The sequence below is a fragment of the Emys orbicularis genome, chromosome 2 (genome assembly GCF_028017835.1).
Source record: "Emys orbicularis isolate rEmyOrb1 chromosome 2, rEmyOrb1.hap1, whole genome shotgun sequence".
NCBI lineage: Eukaryota > Metazoa > Chordata > Testudines > Emydidae > Emys > Emys orbicularis.
Window position 1 is genome coordinate 210859970 of NC_088684.1, and position 18209 is coordinate 210878178.

Below are 18209 nucleotides of genomic sequence, written 5' to 3' on the forward strand. Positions count from 1 at the left end.
TTGATACATAAGAAAAACAAGTAAGTTTATCAAAACATATTTTGCATTTAAAACTGATTAGTTAAAGAAAGGAAGTATTAACTGTAGTTAGTCAACTGATGGATTGTTTCTGGTCACCATGAGCCAGATTTTTGAAGGTATTTAAATTTCATTTCCAAGGGAAGTTAATCCTAAAAACTTGAAGGACATGGCGACAGATTTTCAAAGGTATTTAGGCACCTAAAGATGCAGAAAGGTGCCTAGTGAGATTTTCAAAAGCAGTTAAGTAGGGTAGGTTCAACTCACGTAGGAATTGAAACCTAAATACCTTTGACAGTCTGGCCCCACGTCCTTCAAATGTTTAGTATTAGTAGATCTCATCCTCTCCCACGTGTTTTTATTGATAGATTGGAAGAGGAAAACAAGCTTTCCTGCTTTTTCAACTCCCAATCAGTTTCTCAGCTTTGAATGAACTAGTCCAAATGAAGAAAATATTCTCACTGTACCTGCTAGCTAAACTGCAACTAGAACTAGGCACAAGCTTCTCTGCACACCAGTAACTGAAAGTACTTACATTTGGAAAAATGTAAATACAGGTTGTACCTCTCTAGTCCGGCACCCTCGGGACCTGACCGGTGCCGAACCAGAGAATTTGCCGAACCACAGGAGGTCAATGCAGAGTGCCAGGGGGTCTCCATAGGCACGTATGTAGGGGGTGCTGCAGCACCCACAGGCAGTGGGCCAGTATGGCGCCCCCCCCCCCCACCAGCATGGCCCCGCTGCCACCTGGGGTCCCGGCTACCGGCCCCCAGCTGCTAGCTCCTCGCCTGGGGTCCCATCCTCCAGCCCCAGGTCATCGTCCTCCTTCCCGGAGCTTGAACGTTGTGAATCAGCTGTTCGCGGTGCTCCAGAAGCGCTGGGAGGGAGGAGGAGGAGTTGGCAAGTGTGAGGCCACCAGCATGTGAGAGGCAGGGGAGGGAGTGGGGAGCTTGGTGCTGGTGAATACTCCGCACCCACTAATTTTTCCACATGGGTGCTGTAGCCCCGGAGCACTCAGGGAGTCAGCACCTATGCCGGACCACAGATGTTGCCGGACCAGGGAGTGCCGGATTAGAGAGGTTCATCCTGTGCCAATATACACTCCATTGTAAAGACTGAAAATAATACAGATCCTTAATGCAGTACCTGACATTGTGACATATTTATAAAACTTGAGTTGACTTCAGAAATTAAAGATATTTTCACCTGATTCTAAATATAATTTAAAAAGCAGCACTTTTTAATCTCATTAAAATTTGAAGAGGCTAATTGATGTAACATATATTTTATTTATTTAAGTAGAATAATTGTAAATTTAGGCCTTAATAGAGGTTTAAAATTAAATTTGAAAATAAAACAGGTTTATTTTTAATACTTTATTTTTTTAAATTAAATGAAAAGTTATGTATTAAAAAAAAAACCCTTTTTAAATCATTTTTTTTTATCCAGGCACAAAAAACATTAATTTGAGCCTAGTGGTACTTTTAGCTTGAATTAGCTAGCCTTTCAAGGGTATAGGCTACAGCTCAAGTTAGCACAACTTGTCTGCTGCTAATACAGTAACTCTGTGCAGTAATCTAATTATTCTGTGCAGCTCAAGTATTATTTTGCATTGTGGCTGCTGTCATTCAAGCTAGGCCCTCCAGTGTAGACAAGTCAAGTTAACTTTGCAGTTAAGATACAGACTCGGTGGGCTGTTTTGAAAGGCTCATATAGGGGTGTATATATGTGTTTTGCTTTGAATTAAAAAAGGGAATGTTTGCTTTTAATTTTCTGCAGCATGAATTGGCTTCTGTACAATAACCCACTTGTTATGTAGTTGAGGGACTTGTTTTCTGAAACTTTTTCATGTTTTCTCTGTTAATTTGTTCTATTTCATGCAATAATGCTACATCTGTTTCCTAAAAAGTATTCTCTTTATCTATACAGTTATCACTGTACCTTGCTTCCATGATAATAGATAGGGTTTATATGATCCTGTTATTGCAGCTTCCAGGCATCACTCCAGATCTACTGGTGCCCTCTACACCCCAGAAGTATATGGGGCTACAGGTGAAGGATGAGTACACTTTGCTGTCATCTGTGCAGTCATCCTGGATACTTTTTCCCACTTGGTTTTCCTTACAATCCATTTTTAAAAACTATTATTTATATTAATTTGGGTTCTGTGTTTTGGATAATCAAGGTAGATGTGTACACATTGCAAGCTTTTCTTTCCCAAGGTCAACCCTTCCCCGCCCCCCCCCCTAATGTATTTACAGTTATTTTTACTGGCAGATGTACTTTATTTTAGTTCCTCATTATTTGGTATTTGTAGCACTTTTTATGCATGTAGTTCTCTAACATAGTGTTGTTGGTAGCCCTCCTTATATTTGCTTTTTATTTTAAAAAATAATTAAAAAAACCCAAAATGATTACTATATTTTAACAGGTGCTCTTCAAAAGAAAAGTAGCTCTGTAGTGCAAACGCCTCAGTTGATCCTCTTGATTCCTTTCTTTCATAGTACAAATATTTATCAGACATTCTATTTAATCATTGATTAATGTTTGTTATTTTTCCCATTCTTTTGCTGTAAAAATACAAATCAGATAATTGCCACATCAATTCTTTTTTTAACTTTTCAGTTAAATGAAATTAAGTAGAGCAGAGCACTTGCCAATTACTATACTTCTGGTTGGGTTTTTTTAAGTGACTAAAATTCTATTTTCCAATTCTGATTTAAATGTTTATTATTTTCTTATTCTGTTATGACAGGTACAGGGTTTGGGATCAGTCAGTCAAGTAGATTGTCATCATCAGTTAGTGCTATGAGAGTTCTGAACACAGGTTCTGATGTAGAAGAAGCAGTAGCAGATGCATTGGTAAGAATCCTCCATTTATCATTTTAAGCAGACTATAAACTTTGAATTGTGTGATCACTTAAATTGTATATTATATATATCTACATATATGTATTTATAGGCATTCTGAACTGTGAAACAGTTTAGTTCCTTAGGTTTGAAATTACATTTGTTTACCTGAGCTAGCTCATTGAGGTGGAATTTTGATTAAATGATAGCATGAACAACTAGTGTAATACAAGACGAGTGATTGAAATTTTTTCCCCTTTGAATAAAAACTAAAGCTCTGAACAAGCAAATTAATGATGTGTCCAAAATCTGAAACTGTTCCAATATCTTCTGAAGATTGTAGATTCTTTGGGTCTGGTTTCCATTTTCTATGTTTTGGCTCAGAATTATGTTAACTATTGAAACTTAACTTTCAACATTTGTTTTTATTTTTTAAGTTGCTCTGCCATTGCACCTCTGTAGAACAAAAGGCAGACTTGTAATTCAGAGACAGACTTGGCTGTAGTTTTATTTCCCAGCTATTGTCAAGTTCATCAATCCAGATGGTACTCAGTCTGCAAGGAGATCCTTTTGGGATTTGCCATGATAATGACTGTCAAATTGATATCACAACTTTAAAACGATTAAAACATGGATAATAGGACACCTGTTTACCTTGTAAATCAGCACAACACAACAGGAAAATAAATATATATGCATATAAACTTGGTAACATATTTATCCTATACTTTCTAGTATCTAAATGTATTTTGCATGTTATACAAAAAATGAAGAACCTGTTTACTGGAGCTAAACAGCATTGAGATTTTTGTTCCATGAAAAATTCTAGATTTTGAAAAAAATTTCCATTCCATAGCAGAATTGGGTAAAAAAAATTTTTGTGGGGAGCCGGCCAGGTGGTGAACCGGTCAGACAGGGAACTGACAGCTCACTTCCTCAAGAGGCCCCGGCTCTGCAGTGCCCCATTAGGCAAGCTACCTGGGAGCTGCCAAAGAGCTGCAAGACTTGGAGCTTGGGAACCAGGAGCTTGGAAGTCTGGGCTCCACAATTATCTCCAGCTGGGCTGCCAAGGAGCCCAGCAGACAAGCTGGCAGAAAAACAGGAAGGTTAGTTTCCATTGGAAACGTGCCTGATTTCCATTAGAATGTTATCAAAATGGACACAGTCCCACAGATGTCTCAGTTTCAACTAATTGATGCTTTCTGATAGAAGTTCCATTAGTGAATTTCCAGCCAGTTCCATTTATTTACCTTTCTTTGATATTTTTAACCACCCAAAATTAAAATGTTGATTTAATATTTTGAAGGGATTTTCTTTACTGTCTTCCTCTATTAAATCAAGTCAGGTCTAGGCATATTTTACTTTTTTGTTGTTGTTTCTGTATTTTGTTAGCCTTAATTTCACATTAACAAATATTCAAATTCAGATTAACCTAATATCCTGAAATCAAAGGAGGTCTACTGTGTTTTGTCATAAGTTGGTATTTAGCATGTTGTCCTGTAGTACGCTACTTATATTCATAAAGTCATCAGTTAAGTGACTCCTTGCTTTGTTTCTTTCCTGTCCATTTCTTTCATAGGTCAATGTGCTTTATAGATTAAATGTTTGGAGGACATAGGTTAGCGTGTCATTGGCAGAAACCACTCTGAGTCAGAGTAATTGTATCATAGCTTTTTAAAACTCCTATACCTGTACCTCGGCTGAGATAAAAGTCAAGAAAATGTTCTCCCCTTCCTCCATTGTTGAAATCCTGTCAAGCAAAACTGTTCAGGGTGTGACTGACAGTTTGGTAAATCCTGGCTACCTGCACTCAGAAACTGTCCAGTACCTCTGATAGTGAGGAACTTTCTGTCAGCTTCATGGAAAAGAACAACTAAGATTCAGTTTGTCTGTGTGTGTGATGGGAGGGTGGTGTCTTCGAGGGAGTCAGTTTTACGAATGTCTCTTCCTCAGTTTTGTCTTCTGCTACTGTTTCACTCACTGAGGTTTTAGAAGGCTGCTTACCTGAATGAGAAACTATCAGTTTTGTGCTTCTGCTACTGGAAGATCACACTAATAAGGAATGCCTCTCCACCCACTGGAGAAGGAAATGTCATCTGTACATCTGTCCACCATAACCTCTTGTAGCAAAGCCCCTGGCATGGGTGGTCCCTAGTCTTGCTCTGATTGGTAGTGACTATCCATTTGGATGAGAATCTGGCTCTGAGTTTATTTTGCTCTGATGCAGTACAGGAGTCTATCCCTGTCCAGGCTCTTGAAAAGATAGAACTCCAGTATCATGACATCTATTTGCAAATATAAAATATTTGTAATGTAAATGGACCTAATTCTCTCTCTCCCTTCCCCCCCCCCCCCAGCCCCACAAAACTGCTACACTACCATTTAATTGCGAATCAAGGATTAAAGATTTATTCTATTCCTGTTTATTTGGCGACTGTTTTGGGCTATCATGGATCAGTTGAATTTAAAGAAGTGTCTCAGCAGAGCTTGGTCACCTGATTCACATGGCTCTTTACATGTTAGAAATAACTCGTTAATTAATAAGCCCTCCCCCCCCCCACACCTTCTGTTGTGGTATTAATGTGGTCTGCCCAAAACTGATGAATGCTCCTTTCAAGCTATTCAGATTCTACCAATTAACATTTCTTATATGAATGTTCATTTTCCTGGTAGCAAAGAGCTCAATTCATAGAGCTTCAAGCTCTGACTGATCCACTTTAAATCAGGTTTTACATTGATAATGTGGTGCTATGAGCACATTCTGGATTCCTTCTGAAGGTCGTGAAAGAATTCCACATACAGTTAAGCATAGTCCTACTTGTTACACTGTTGCAGTGCTGTTTGTTTTAAGAGCATCCCTCAAGTTATTCAGCATTGAAAAGTGAGAATTCTGTGCAAATTGTAATGTTAATGAAGGGGAAAGTATTCACTTATACTTCTGCTTCTTTGACTATATCAAACAGGATTCTCACTACACACCTCTGATTCAGAGTTTGGATAGGGGGTTTCTTTTGCAGAGATGTGTTTTTTTTCCCTCTAGGGTGATAAGTCTGTTTTTTCTCAATCCTTTGGCCTGTTTGGGTTTCATGTTTTTGGTTATTTTTTGAGGCGGGAGAGGATGTTGGTTGTTTTTTGTTTTTGTTTTTTGTATTTTAAAATTAATTCTTATACGGAATTCTAGTAATTTGCTTCTATAGGGACTCTTTGTAATTCCAGAATTGGGTGGAAGGTTCCAGATGCTGAGAGCAGAGCTGTCAGAAAACTTCCACAGTAGAAAAAGGGGAAAAACATTTTGACAAAAAATTCCAAAACCAGGAACATTTGTTTGGTTGGTGCTGAGATAGTTGACTGTACATAACAGGGTCCTCAAGTTGAATTGCCATTGTGTAAGAGAGCCAGAAAGTTTTAAACTGGGAAGTTTGTGTCTTATCTTAGTTTGTGAAGACCTAATAAATTACTTTATGATGTATTTTTCTGGAAAAGTATAGACGGTAAAATTTCTTATTGGTAATGCATGATATGGCAGTGTTACATATTTTGTATCAGAGATCATGAGGGCAAAGAATAAATAAAGTTGCATGCTAATAGCCATTGTCTTAATATAGTAAAAAAAAAAAAAAAACCACACTGTTGTTTCTAGTGACAGGTGATACCATAATGAAAATTAGTTATAGTACTAGTACATGGCAATTATCCTCAATGTTCTCAATTTCTCTATTTCTCTTTAATAATTTACTGCTATCAGCTCTTAGGAGACATACGGACTAAGGTATAGAAATCACTGTTTTCCCCTTACTTCTGATAGTTTAACATTTTAATATAGTATGTACTAAGATTGTACAAAACTAAACATAAAGAAGTAATAGAAAATGTCATTTTAAACTTGATATTGTTAGTTTGAAGTTGTGTAAGGTTGAGTGAAATGACTAAATTTCAGTATCTCTGTTCTCCCTCTATTATGATAAATATTTGTATTTTTCACAAGTAAAACTTATGCAGAAGAAAATTGATTAGATGGATAACCTGTCATGTGCTATATGCTTCATTTTTACTTTTAGAATTCTATATAATCAATCTGGCTTTAAGATATTAATGTTGCATGACTTGTTGAACAATGGAATTGGAGCCATAATGTCAATGCAGGTGATCAGGTGCTAGCCTTTGTATAGATATGTGCAAATACAAAGTTTGACACCTCTTTGTGATCATTGCTAATCTGGGAGTCTGTATGTGATAGAAAAAGCCTGTACGAAGGAGGTACGAGTCGTATGGAATGTACTCTGATGATGATGCCAACAGTGATGCATCCAGTGCCTGTTCAGAAAGATCGTACAGCTCTCGCAATGGCAGCATACCTACATATATGCGGCAGACAGAAGATGTGGCAGAGGTCCTCAATCGCTGTGCTAGCTCCAACTGGTCAGAAAGAAAAGAAGGTCTTCTAGGTCTACAGAATTTATTAAAAAATCAGAGGACATTAAGGTAAGAAAATGTCTCTTACACAAGAACAGTTTTCCTTGAGGGGGGAGGAGGCACTGTTTTGCAGCTGAGGCTCGTTTTCCCAGTAGCTTTATGTGTAGATGTAGCCTTCATTGTATTACAGGTAGAATTGGAGTTTCAAAATACTGAAATAAGCAAAGTAGTATATTCTTCTGAATAAATAATGCAGATTGCGGTGTTTCTGTGAGATCTCTTTTCATTATCCTGTAAATGCACAAAAATGATGATAATCAGTTTCTTGGTATGTATTATATTTATAAGATTAAGTGCATCACTTATGACCATGTAAAAAATAGTATCTCATTTCCTGCTTTCTTGGGACAATTTTTCAGAAACATAGCTTAAAAACCTAAAGATTTTACTTGCTGAAATTGTAGACTTTATCCAAAGTAAGATTTCCTTAGCTGCTACTATCCTGGCATACACATCTGTGGATGCCCAGAGCAAGGTCCATGTCTTTCATTGACGTATCTGGAGGAACCTGTGACTGTAGATCTGGATATTCGATTCACACAGATCAAACACTATGAACTGTGTAAAATTCACCAGTGACAAATTCTTTTAGCAAGAAGGAGGACAAAGGTACTTGCAGACTCAGAAGAAACTGCAAAAACTGGCCTCAAACCAGGAAGGAAACATGCTTAAACACTTTTACCTCTACAATAAGTACCAGAGATCCTTGTCCCTCATCCCAATACTCTTAAACTATCGAGAGTTGAAATTCTGGAAATAACCACCGTCTCCCATTGCTCAGAATGGGGAGTTAAGCCAAGCTACCTTCATAGAAGAGTGAGGATTCCTATGTCTGGAATTCCCTCTGAAAGTGTTTTCACTTAGCTTATCCAGAACACCTTGTCCAGTTCTGGGAGAACACTTCATCCAGTTCTCTGGGATCCAAATCATTCAGTTTGACTCCAGATTTCATTACTCGGGTTCCTGTATTTGGCATACAGCAAAGCTATGCTGAGTTGATCAGAATCAAGCGTAGGGGTTAGATTTAGGGCGTACCATGCATCCAGAGTTACACAGAAAACCTCTTCTTTTATATACATTTACACTTTACATTGCATTTGCTATACATTACATCACACATTTTTGGATTGGATTGGTTATTTTGCAGGAACCGATCGCTGTGCAGCATGTTCTGTCCATGTGCTTTTCATGCAGAACATGATCTTCACATTCCAGGTTTATCTTGTCCATTGTCGCTAGCATTAGGATGTTGCTGCTTTTTTTAGCTAGTACAGACATCCTGACTCCAGCATACTGCTTGTCAAGCCCCTGTTTACAACTTAACTTTTCATTCATCTTCCCAATCATGTCCACTAAGAAATGAGGCAAGTTACTTATGTCAAGCTAGGCCTACACTATGCTATTTTCAGGGAGCTAGTGGTTACTTTGAAAGGGCAGCTTAGGACAGCTGTGGCCTTTGTTTCATTGAGGACAATAGAAGATGGGAGCCATTTTGAAAAGGGCATATCTTGATGAAATTATTTGTAGAAGAACACTATTCTTTAGCTCCTGTTAAGAAATGCTCAATTATTAAAAATAATGGCAAAAGTGACAGTCTTAAAAAATATATTTTTTTAAAAATACCCTTGTACCAGATTTACTCAACAAGGAGAGCAGGAGGGGAAGTATTGAGGGGTGATGTGCATGGGAATCTGGAGCCTAGGAGAAAGGGGAAAACGGGGACGGGGCAGGAGGGATGGAAAAGCGGGTGTGTATGTTCTGTCTGTTTTGTGCTCCTCCAAAGTGAGTAAAGCATCCAGAGTATGCTAGTTAATCTGGGCCGAAAAGCTGAAATAAAATGCAGATCTTGGGGTTATGCTGCAGATCTTCAGATCAACATGATTAACACTACTCATGGGATTTTTTGTTTAGTGTGCAAATATGAAGGTTTTTTTAAAAGTGAATCATAGATAAGAACTTAGATTAAACTGTAGTTAAGTTTGACTGCATGTTAGTAATGTAAGTAAAAACATTACATATAAGTATCCCAAAAAACAAGCAGTAGAAACTTAAGAAATTCAGATTTAAGATTAAATTTAAAAGAAATCCAAACATGTTAAAATATGTAAATACACAGTTAAGGCACCCAAACAACCTTATCTCTTCCTTGTAATGACACCATGAGGGAAGCATTTTAAAAAAATTATCAGATGTCTTTAAAAATCAGTTTAGTTTAATCTGGGACTGTAGTGCACTATTCACAATTGTTAGTCATCACAATGATATCTTTACAAAGCAAAGTTAAGGTTTTTTTGTTTACTTAACAGCATTCCCATACCTTAACATGTTTGAATTTCTTTTAAATTTACCCTTAACTCTTAATTCCCTGGGTTTGTAATGCTTATTTGGGGGATAATTACAACATCCCTGTAATATTTTTATCTTTAAGTTACTGATATATGTTCTAGTTTAACATAATTTTTATCTGGGAACCTTGTACAGTGTTGAAATTATTGGTGAAATTAAAGAAATAATAAACAGTGATAGAAGTCCTTATTTAATAGCATTAGAGACAAAATTTAAACCAAGAGCTCCTCAAGACAGAAAAATTCCTAATCTGTGGAGTCCTAATTGGTGTCAACTGGAGGTGCAATCCTGTGTTCAACAGAAACTATTTGATACTCCTGGGGTATATCTACACATCTGCTGAGAGGGTGCTTCCCAGCACAGGTAGACAAACATATGCTAGCTCTGCTCAAGCTAGTGCACTAAAAATAGGAGTGTGGCCACAGCGGGCCAGGCAGTGGCTTGGACTCGCCGCTTGAGTACAGTACAATCCCGCCTGTCCCTCTGGGTATGTAGAATGGATAGCCTGAGCCTCCACCAATTGCTTTCATGGCTACACTGCTATTTTTAGCATGCTAGCTCAAGCAGAACTAGCTCATGTCTGTCTACCTGCATTGGGAAGCACCTTCTTAGCTGCTTTGTAGACATATCCCTAAAGACTAAGAATGTCTCTAAATATACCCTGTTTCATATTTCAGTCATAAGTGGAAATGTAAACAATGTTTTGGTTCTATAACGTTTAGTAAGTGTTACTATAAAGGGACATTATTGGATTAAGTCATATTTAAAAATAAATTTTATCGGTATTAACATTAGATTATTAAAACTGAAAATTTTAAAATTAATTTTATTTGAGACGTTTAATAGCTACCACTTTCACTTTGGCTTGTAGTCAGTTTCACTGGTTGTTCTGTACTAGTATCATTGTTATGCACTATTTGCAACCCAAATAACATAAGAATGTTTAAATTGAAGTTAAACTTCAAATTAGATTTTAAGCAAAAATGAAAATATTTCTATTGAAAAGGTGTTTTTCAAAACCTCTTAACCTGAACTTTGGACTTGAAGTATCCAGTCTGTGACCTTTTAAAATAATTCCTTACAGTAGCCCATAGTTGACTAATTAATTGTTACGTCATTTTAACAGTCGCGTTGAATTGAAAAGATTGTGTGAAATCTTCACAAGGATGTTTGCTGACCCTCATAGCAAGGTATGTTTTTTTTTTTTTCCTGTTGATATTCCTTTGTTTACTTGTAGTCAGCACATTGAAATATTGTAGATTAATACTACAGAACAATTTCTGTAAATTATATTAGTAAGTATTCATTTGCGCACTTAAAGTATTTGCCATAAAGGTGTATTATAAGCATTGAATTGTGAGCGGTGGTCATCTGAGTTATTTAGGAGCTCTTTGCAAACAGGTGGTGAGGCATAGGTATGTGTTCTTAATTTTCAATGATTGAGTTAATTGATAGAATGTAAGGAAACTGTGGCGTTTTGATCCACTTAATTAGAGATTTGAAACAAGTTCACTTTTTCTTTTACTGATACAGGATAATTGAGATAAAGTAAATAATACTTTATTATACCTAAATAGAAATTTATTCAACATTTAGAGTGTTCAACATTCTGAAATATTCTTGTAAGCTCGTAGTATTTGTTGCAAAGGTAAAATGAAAAGTGATTCTCAATCAGGAATATATTGAGTTTATCTGATGCAAGAAATATTACAGTTAAATTGTACAAAATGAGGCTGATTAGCAACCTCAAGTATATACTTCAGATGCTTTCTAGGGTATATGTTTTTGAGTGATAATGGATTGTGTGTGTCTTCCTTTATTCTCATAGATAAATGACTGGTTGGAAATTAGGGCTCTACAGATTTAATTCTTTTTATATGGTCATTAATATGTAGTAAAATAAAGGTAAAGAATATATTGCTATCAGTAATAAAACAGTATCATGTTTTGTTCACATTACATGACTTTTTACAAGGCAAATATGGATCAGTGCCTCATAAATCAGGATGACATTATAACAATTACAATATTCTTTTGGGTTTCTAAGAGCAATTTTAACTAACTTATTTTACTGAATCTCCACTTTTGGGTTATATTTTCAGTTTTGGTTGTTTGCCTTCTCTCTCTCTCTCTCTCTCTCTCTCTCAAGTGGGTGGACCATTGTGCCTTATTTAATGCTCCATTAACGAACTTAAAGTGAAACATCTCAGACAACTGGGCACAGCAATACAGATGCTGATATGAAAATAAATATAAAACATTTTTAAAACTTCATGTTTATTTATAATTTAGGGCTTATCTTGAATTGTAGGTATTCTGTGTATTGAAAGTAATAGGTACTCGTTTTGTCTGAGATGTACAGCATATGCTAGTTTCTATCCATCTATCAGTATTGATTAAGTGATAGCAAAAACACTCATAAAGTTTCACAGCAAAACAGAAAGTAGTTAATCATTTCAGTATTTTACAACTCTACTATAAATGTCACAACTGATGGCTGCTGCTAATAGAATACTGAAAAATGCCTATCAAAATGTTAATGTACACTTGATAAACCTTCAGAACTTGATGATATCTTATCTGTACTGAAATCCTGACAAATTTAAAGTAACAGTAAAGCATCAAACTAACTTGTCAGTTTGCCTGACGTTTGCCCTTTTTACAGATAAGGCAGAGTAATAGCCACCTATGGCAAGATTAGAAATTTGGGAGTTTGGGGGTACACATGAGAACAGAGGCCTGAACCTGAAGGGTAAAGGCCTTGAGGATCATAGGAAGTCAAGAGAGGAGGAAGCAGTGGAAAAGGGAAAAGTTGAAGAAGAGATGCCCCAGGGAGATCAAGTGAACATCCAGAAGAGGGAAGGAAGAGAGAATGACCCCCACACACAAAAAGAGTACTGAAAAATATAGACCCCCCCACACACAAAAAGATTACTGAAAAATATAGAATTCCAGGAGATCAATAATGGTGGTGGGTTCTGCTGAAGCAAAGTGATAAATGTATGAGATGAGCATCTTGTGTAAACTACTGCATTATTTTGATTGGTCATTCATATACAGTATTCTTTTAGCAATATCGCTCTCTAGAACATTTATGTAAACTCCATAAATATACCAATGTTGATGAAATGGCAAATTGTTGATTTTTGTCACTATTTGACTTGGATGCTAGTTAATAGGAGTTTGGCTGCTGTCTTACAAACATTACATCAGTTCATATATCAAAGAACTACTGTGTGAAAATTTTCTTTATACTAAAAACTTATTTTCCTTTGCAAAATATGCAGAACTAAAAGTATTCCAGCTTGAAATTGTATATGCCAAATATAGCATTTAAATTATTTCATGACAAGAGTGTACAAAAAAACAGAAGTGACATTATAAGCATGCATGACATCTTTTTTGGAATGAAGATTACTTTAAAATAGACAGATATCATAAACAATTATCGCGTTCCATATGTATATAATATATCTCTTCTTTTCGTGTTTACTGGACACATTGATATAATAACACCTGTTTCTTTTTGTAAACTGAGGTATCATCCATATATCTAAACCAAAGTTTGTGACTATACAGTAGTGAATACTGTGAATATTTTAAAAATATTTACAATTAACCCCTAGTTCCAATCACTGACTGTGTTGCCACCACTGGATATTCCCAACCATTAATTGTCCAGCAGCGCATTCCACAGCAGGATACCCCAACTTTAAGCATCAAAGAGTTAATTAACAATTAGGTTTTTTATATTTATATATGAGGTGACCATATAAAATCTTTTCTAAGAGTTTTTCTCCCAGCTTCTACAGGAATTATAACTACAATATGTAAAGTGTGAATGTCTAATATTTTTTTAATGTGTTCCAGTACATCTTTAACCAAGTACAAGGAATTGCATAGGGGAAAAGTCGTGTAGTTGTGTCCTTCTGGAAAAAAAATTGGTTTTAAGGAAAAAAATAAACAGGAGCAAACCAACTGTTTATTTCCAAACTATTCTAAGAACAGTTAGAAACATGATTTTAAATTTACTGTACAGGTTTTGAAATACCTTTTTATTTTTTGTGTTTTTTCTTCCATACAGGAACTTTGCATTGATGGAAACTAATTTGTGTGTTTTTATCTTTTTCCCCCTTTTTTCTTTTTGCATGCTGTCCCCTGTGTTGGAACTCTCTTTAGAGAGTAAGTTGGATCAATATTTGCTGGAAATCTAACCTTATTGCATGATTGTGAAATTAACGCTTTTTCTCTATTTTTTTCCCTCCCCCAAAGAGTTCATGCAGTGTCAAGCCTTTCGCAATTCATATAGAATTACGCGTGGTAATGTTTTGAGATGTGTTTTTCTACTAATTAACTGACCTTATTTGGTTATGCACTCCTGTTCTATATTGTGGTGATTGGCGCATCTGAAACTTAATTCATTTTAAAAAAAGATCTCAATTATAGTACTTTTTTTCTTACAATATCTGTTTATTTCTCCACTATCAAAATGTGATTAAGATGACTGATTTCAGAATTTAAAATTGAATCATGAAAACAAAGACTGTATCTAGAGAAACTATAGCACGTATGGATTGTTCCCCCTATAATTAAAGTTTGAATTCCAGCTTCCATTCTAATCTCACTCTTGTTTTGATGCTCATATACGTTTATCAAACAAATTGTCCATGCTTTATCTCAGATTCAGAGGTGTCTGGGTTTTTTGTTTTGTGTTTTTTTGGGGACGTAGAAGTGGGGGTGTTTTTTTAAATTTGAGCAAAATCACTTCAACCATTTTTGTGTTATTCCCAGACATAAATAGACACAGCTGAAATTAGAAACAAAATGTCAAACTTGTTTTGTTTTGTAGGCATTAATTGAGACTTAGACAAGACAAGGGTTGAAGATAATTTAATTTAATATGAACATTTATTTTAGGAAATCTGAAGTGCTCTATGAGCGTATAAATGTTTAACCAGCTTATTCAGGCTGCAGATTTCAGTATAAGAGGCACCAAACCAAATAACTCCAGATCAAGACATTTATGAGCTCCCGTGACAAAGAAAGCAGAGTTTGTAAGCTCCTGGCTCAATTTCTTAATCCTTAAAAACCACCAAAAAAAATCCACAATTAATTGTTATGATGGAACATCAAGCACTCAGAAGTTAAGGTTTCCCATAATATTTGTCTGTGCTGTATATATGTGGTATTTCATATTCCTGCTTGCATTGTTAAATGTAAATATTAGAATATTATCGTTACTAACAAATACTATTATATAGGGAGAGCTGGTAGCAATTGCTATATTTAATTTGCGTTAAACTTCTCATAATAGATTCTTGTGACCTTTTTGTTAAGAAGCTCATAACACTTCCATTGTTTGCTGTAGGCCTTTGAAATTCGACATAGTTAAAAGCCTTTGGCTAGAGAAGTCTGGCTTTGGCCCTCTACCTGCCTCAGTTTTCCCTTCTGTCATGTGCCAAACAAAACACCGTATCTCATGTTTTCACAATACTGCTTCCTCTTCTGGGTGTGGCTTAGTACCATAAAATAATACACACAACCTTCCAGCCCTCTTTCATGGATTCATTTAGTCCATTCAGTTTATAATGGTCTTTGACATCCACATAACCCACCATCTTGGCTAAAAGTTCTTCCTGTCCTTTATCAGGGCTTCCCCTTCCTAACAGACCTTTACATACCTTTCTCCCTGCAGGTCCCTTAGCTGACGCTTGTCCCTCAACAAGTTGGTACTGTTCTTGCAGTTCTCTCTTTCAGGCCTTTTGCCTGGGAGCTCTGAAGAGTTGTCACCTCTCCAGCAAGCTTTTTTTTGCATACTCTCTGCTGAATTCAGGCTGCCCTGATATTCCCCAGAAAACCTAGTGACCCCTTATGTCTTTCTCTTAGCAGGGCCGGCTCCAGGGTTTTTGCCGCCCCAAGTGGCGGGGGGGGAAGCTGTGATCGGCGGTAGCTCCACCGCGCCGATTTCTTTTTCGGCGGCAATTCGGTGGCCAGTCCTTCCCTCCGAGAGGAACTAAGGGACCCGCTGCCAAATTGCCGCCGAAGAGCCCGACGTGCCGCCCCTTCCCCTTGGCCACCCCAAGCACCTGCTTGCTGAGCTGGTGCCTGGAGCCGGCCCTGCTCTTAGGGGAGGTAACCTAAGCCTAGCACAGTTGAGGCTGAGTCAGAATCCTCTTAAAGAGCCAGCATACCCTGTGACAGTATTATAGTATGCAAATTTAGATTTTCAATTAATTCATTTGCTAACTGGTACAAAAGAGGTATCTACCAATAAAACAGTAATGTTGACGTTTTTCCAGTAGTCCCTTATAAAATGAATTTCTTACTTTTCTATGACGTCCAACAAACTGAAATATGCATCTTGTCCTTATGAAAGTACGTTTGATGTAACAATGTGCTTGATTTTAAACTTAATTGTGTGTGTACATATGTACTCACAAGTAGTAGGACAGCAAATAATTTTGTGACTATCTTTACATTATTTCTCCAACTTCAGAATAACTGAACTTGAAAATTCACGTGCACTGTACGCCATGGATCTTGCTTCACAAAGATCAGTCACGTTTTTCTTTGAGTTTTTCCCCCCAACCAAGCTTTTTTATTTATTTTTTTTTTTAAAGGAAGGAAACTCAGACACAACACTTAATGTAACATCATGGTTGAGAATTGAAAATGTACAAAAGCCAAGAAATTGAAAGCTGTAATTTTCCCAGCAATTCTAACTCTACCACACTGCATGTATATAATGGTATAGATGTGTAAACAGCAGTACAAAATATTAAATATGTGCTGGTGTCAGATTTATAGTTGCTGTGGAAACCATAACTTCATAAAGTCCTTTTGTACATTTAATGCTCAAGCATGACATTAGCAGAGTTTTCCGCTTCCCTCGCATTTAATAAATTGGGCTAGATGAATTCTCCATTGGTAAAAGAAGAGGCAAATTTCACCTCCCTTCATCATGAAGGGCCATAACAGCAAGAGGAAAATTCATCCCCTTGGAAAGGACATAAGAATTGCCATACTGCATTAGACCTGAGGTCCATCTAGTCCAGTAACCTTTCTATGAGGGTGATCAGTAGGCTTCAGAGGAAGGTAAAAGAACCTTGCAGTGAGCAGATGTGTGGTAATCTTTCTCCAACATTAGGTCTCATCCTTTTCTATAGTTAGATACTGGCTCAGGCCCTGAAAAATGATATTTAATATCCCTTCTATAATTTATCATTAACTACTACCACTCCAGATATCTTGCCGTGTGTAGCAATGTCCAGTATCTATTCCTTTTTTCAATCTTGCTAAATTCTTAACCTCAGCAGTTTTGTGTGGCAATGAGGAAAGGCACTCCCTCCTTTAGGGAACAATAATTTTAATCTGTGCTGTGCTCCTTATTAGTCCCCTGGCTGTAGTGGGAATGCACCAGATCAATACATGCCCAAATCACCGTGTTTAATGCCTGGTCTGCAACTTCAACACATGTTTTGGGGGTTGGCTGTGTTTGCCCTAGCAAAAAAAAAGTTGTGGATTCCTTGCTGTTCAACCATTTTCTGAGACCAATGGAAGCTGGTGTAGACTAATTAATTTGGCTTGTACAATGCAAAAAAATAAAAAGGTGGTGTTAACATACGGTTAAGTTTGAGAAACAAACATTCAGAAATCAGGTAGTTCCAAAAATTACAGCTGTGAGAGCAATCTTAATTCAGCCATGTTGCACATCCCCTATATTTATTTATTTATTTATTTATTTACAAACAGAAAAGCTACTTTAAGGGTGTTATTTAGATTCCAAAGTTAAACGCTCAAAAGTTAGGGAATGTCTGATGTAAGATTAACCATAAACCCTTAATTTGCCCTCCTTGGGCATCCATCCTGTGCACTGAGGCAGGGGTCCTGCAAAAAAAAAAAAATGGGATCATGTAATTAAGGACTGTGGATAAAATGTTCAAAAGCACCCAAGTCCCATTTTCTAGAGTATTTATAAGTCCATGTAGAAACTTAAGTCCTATGGATGTTCAAAATTTCAAATTAATTACAATTTTACCCTGTACTATAATGTATATGTACAGGGAGCAGAATTCCCCAGGTGATGTTAAATATGACATTTCCTAACTTTTGAGTGCTCAACTTTGCAATTAAAGTAACACTCTTTAAAATAGTTTTTTTTTTTTAAGGTAATTTTCTAGGTTTGTTGTTGTTTTGTGTTTAAAGAGGAAAAAGGTAAAGATGGGCAACTGGAGCTCTGTGTTGGGCCTGGGGGAGACCAGCTTGGCCCTCTTCCCACCCTTTTCCCCACTACAGCTATTTTTACAGCTCCCAGGTATTCCCAGGGATGTGTGTGCTGCTGCGGTGGCAGCATGGGTCCAGCTCTTTTGAATGCTCCTGTTCTGTTATTTTGACATGTTGCCAAAATATTCCTGAAGAATGCAAGTGACAGCAGGGAAATAGTGATATTTTAACAGTCGATATCTCAGCCAAACCTAATGGAGTTTCCTGGGAGAAAGAAAAGGCACTTGGAAAGCCCTGTT

At 36.8% G+C, this 18209-nt stretch overlaps 1 protein-coding gene across 32 annotated transcripts in view; it reads left to right on the forward strand.

The window, feature by feature from the left end:
• Positions 1–18209, forward strand: part of CLASP2 (cytoplasmic linker associated protein 2) — a 288662-nt gene that overhangs the window by 217827 nt on the left and 52626 nt on the right. For 9 of the 32 annotated variants that reach the window (XM_065398875.1, XM_065398876.1, XM_065398861.1 and 6 more), the window contains 3 exons: positions 2774–2880; positions 7106–7350; positions 10814–10877. In XM_065398875.1, coding sequence (XP_065254947.1) covers positions 2774–2880; positions 7106–7350; positions 10814–10877 — 416 coding nt within the window. Of the gene's footprint in view, positions 1–2007; positions 2071–2773; positions 2881–6613; positions 6638–7105; positions 7351–10813; positions 10878–13866; positions 13870–18209 lie in introns of all 32 variants that reach the window. The other 23 variants (XM_065398874.1, XM_065398889.1, XM_065398887.1 and 20 more) reach the window with 6 other exon arrangements.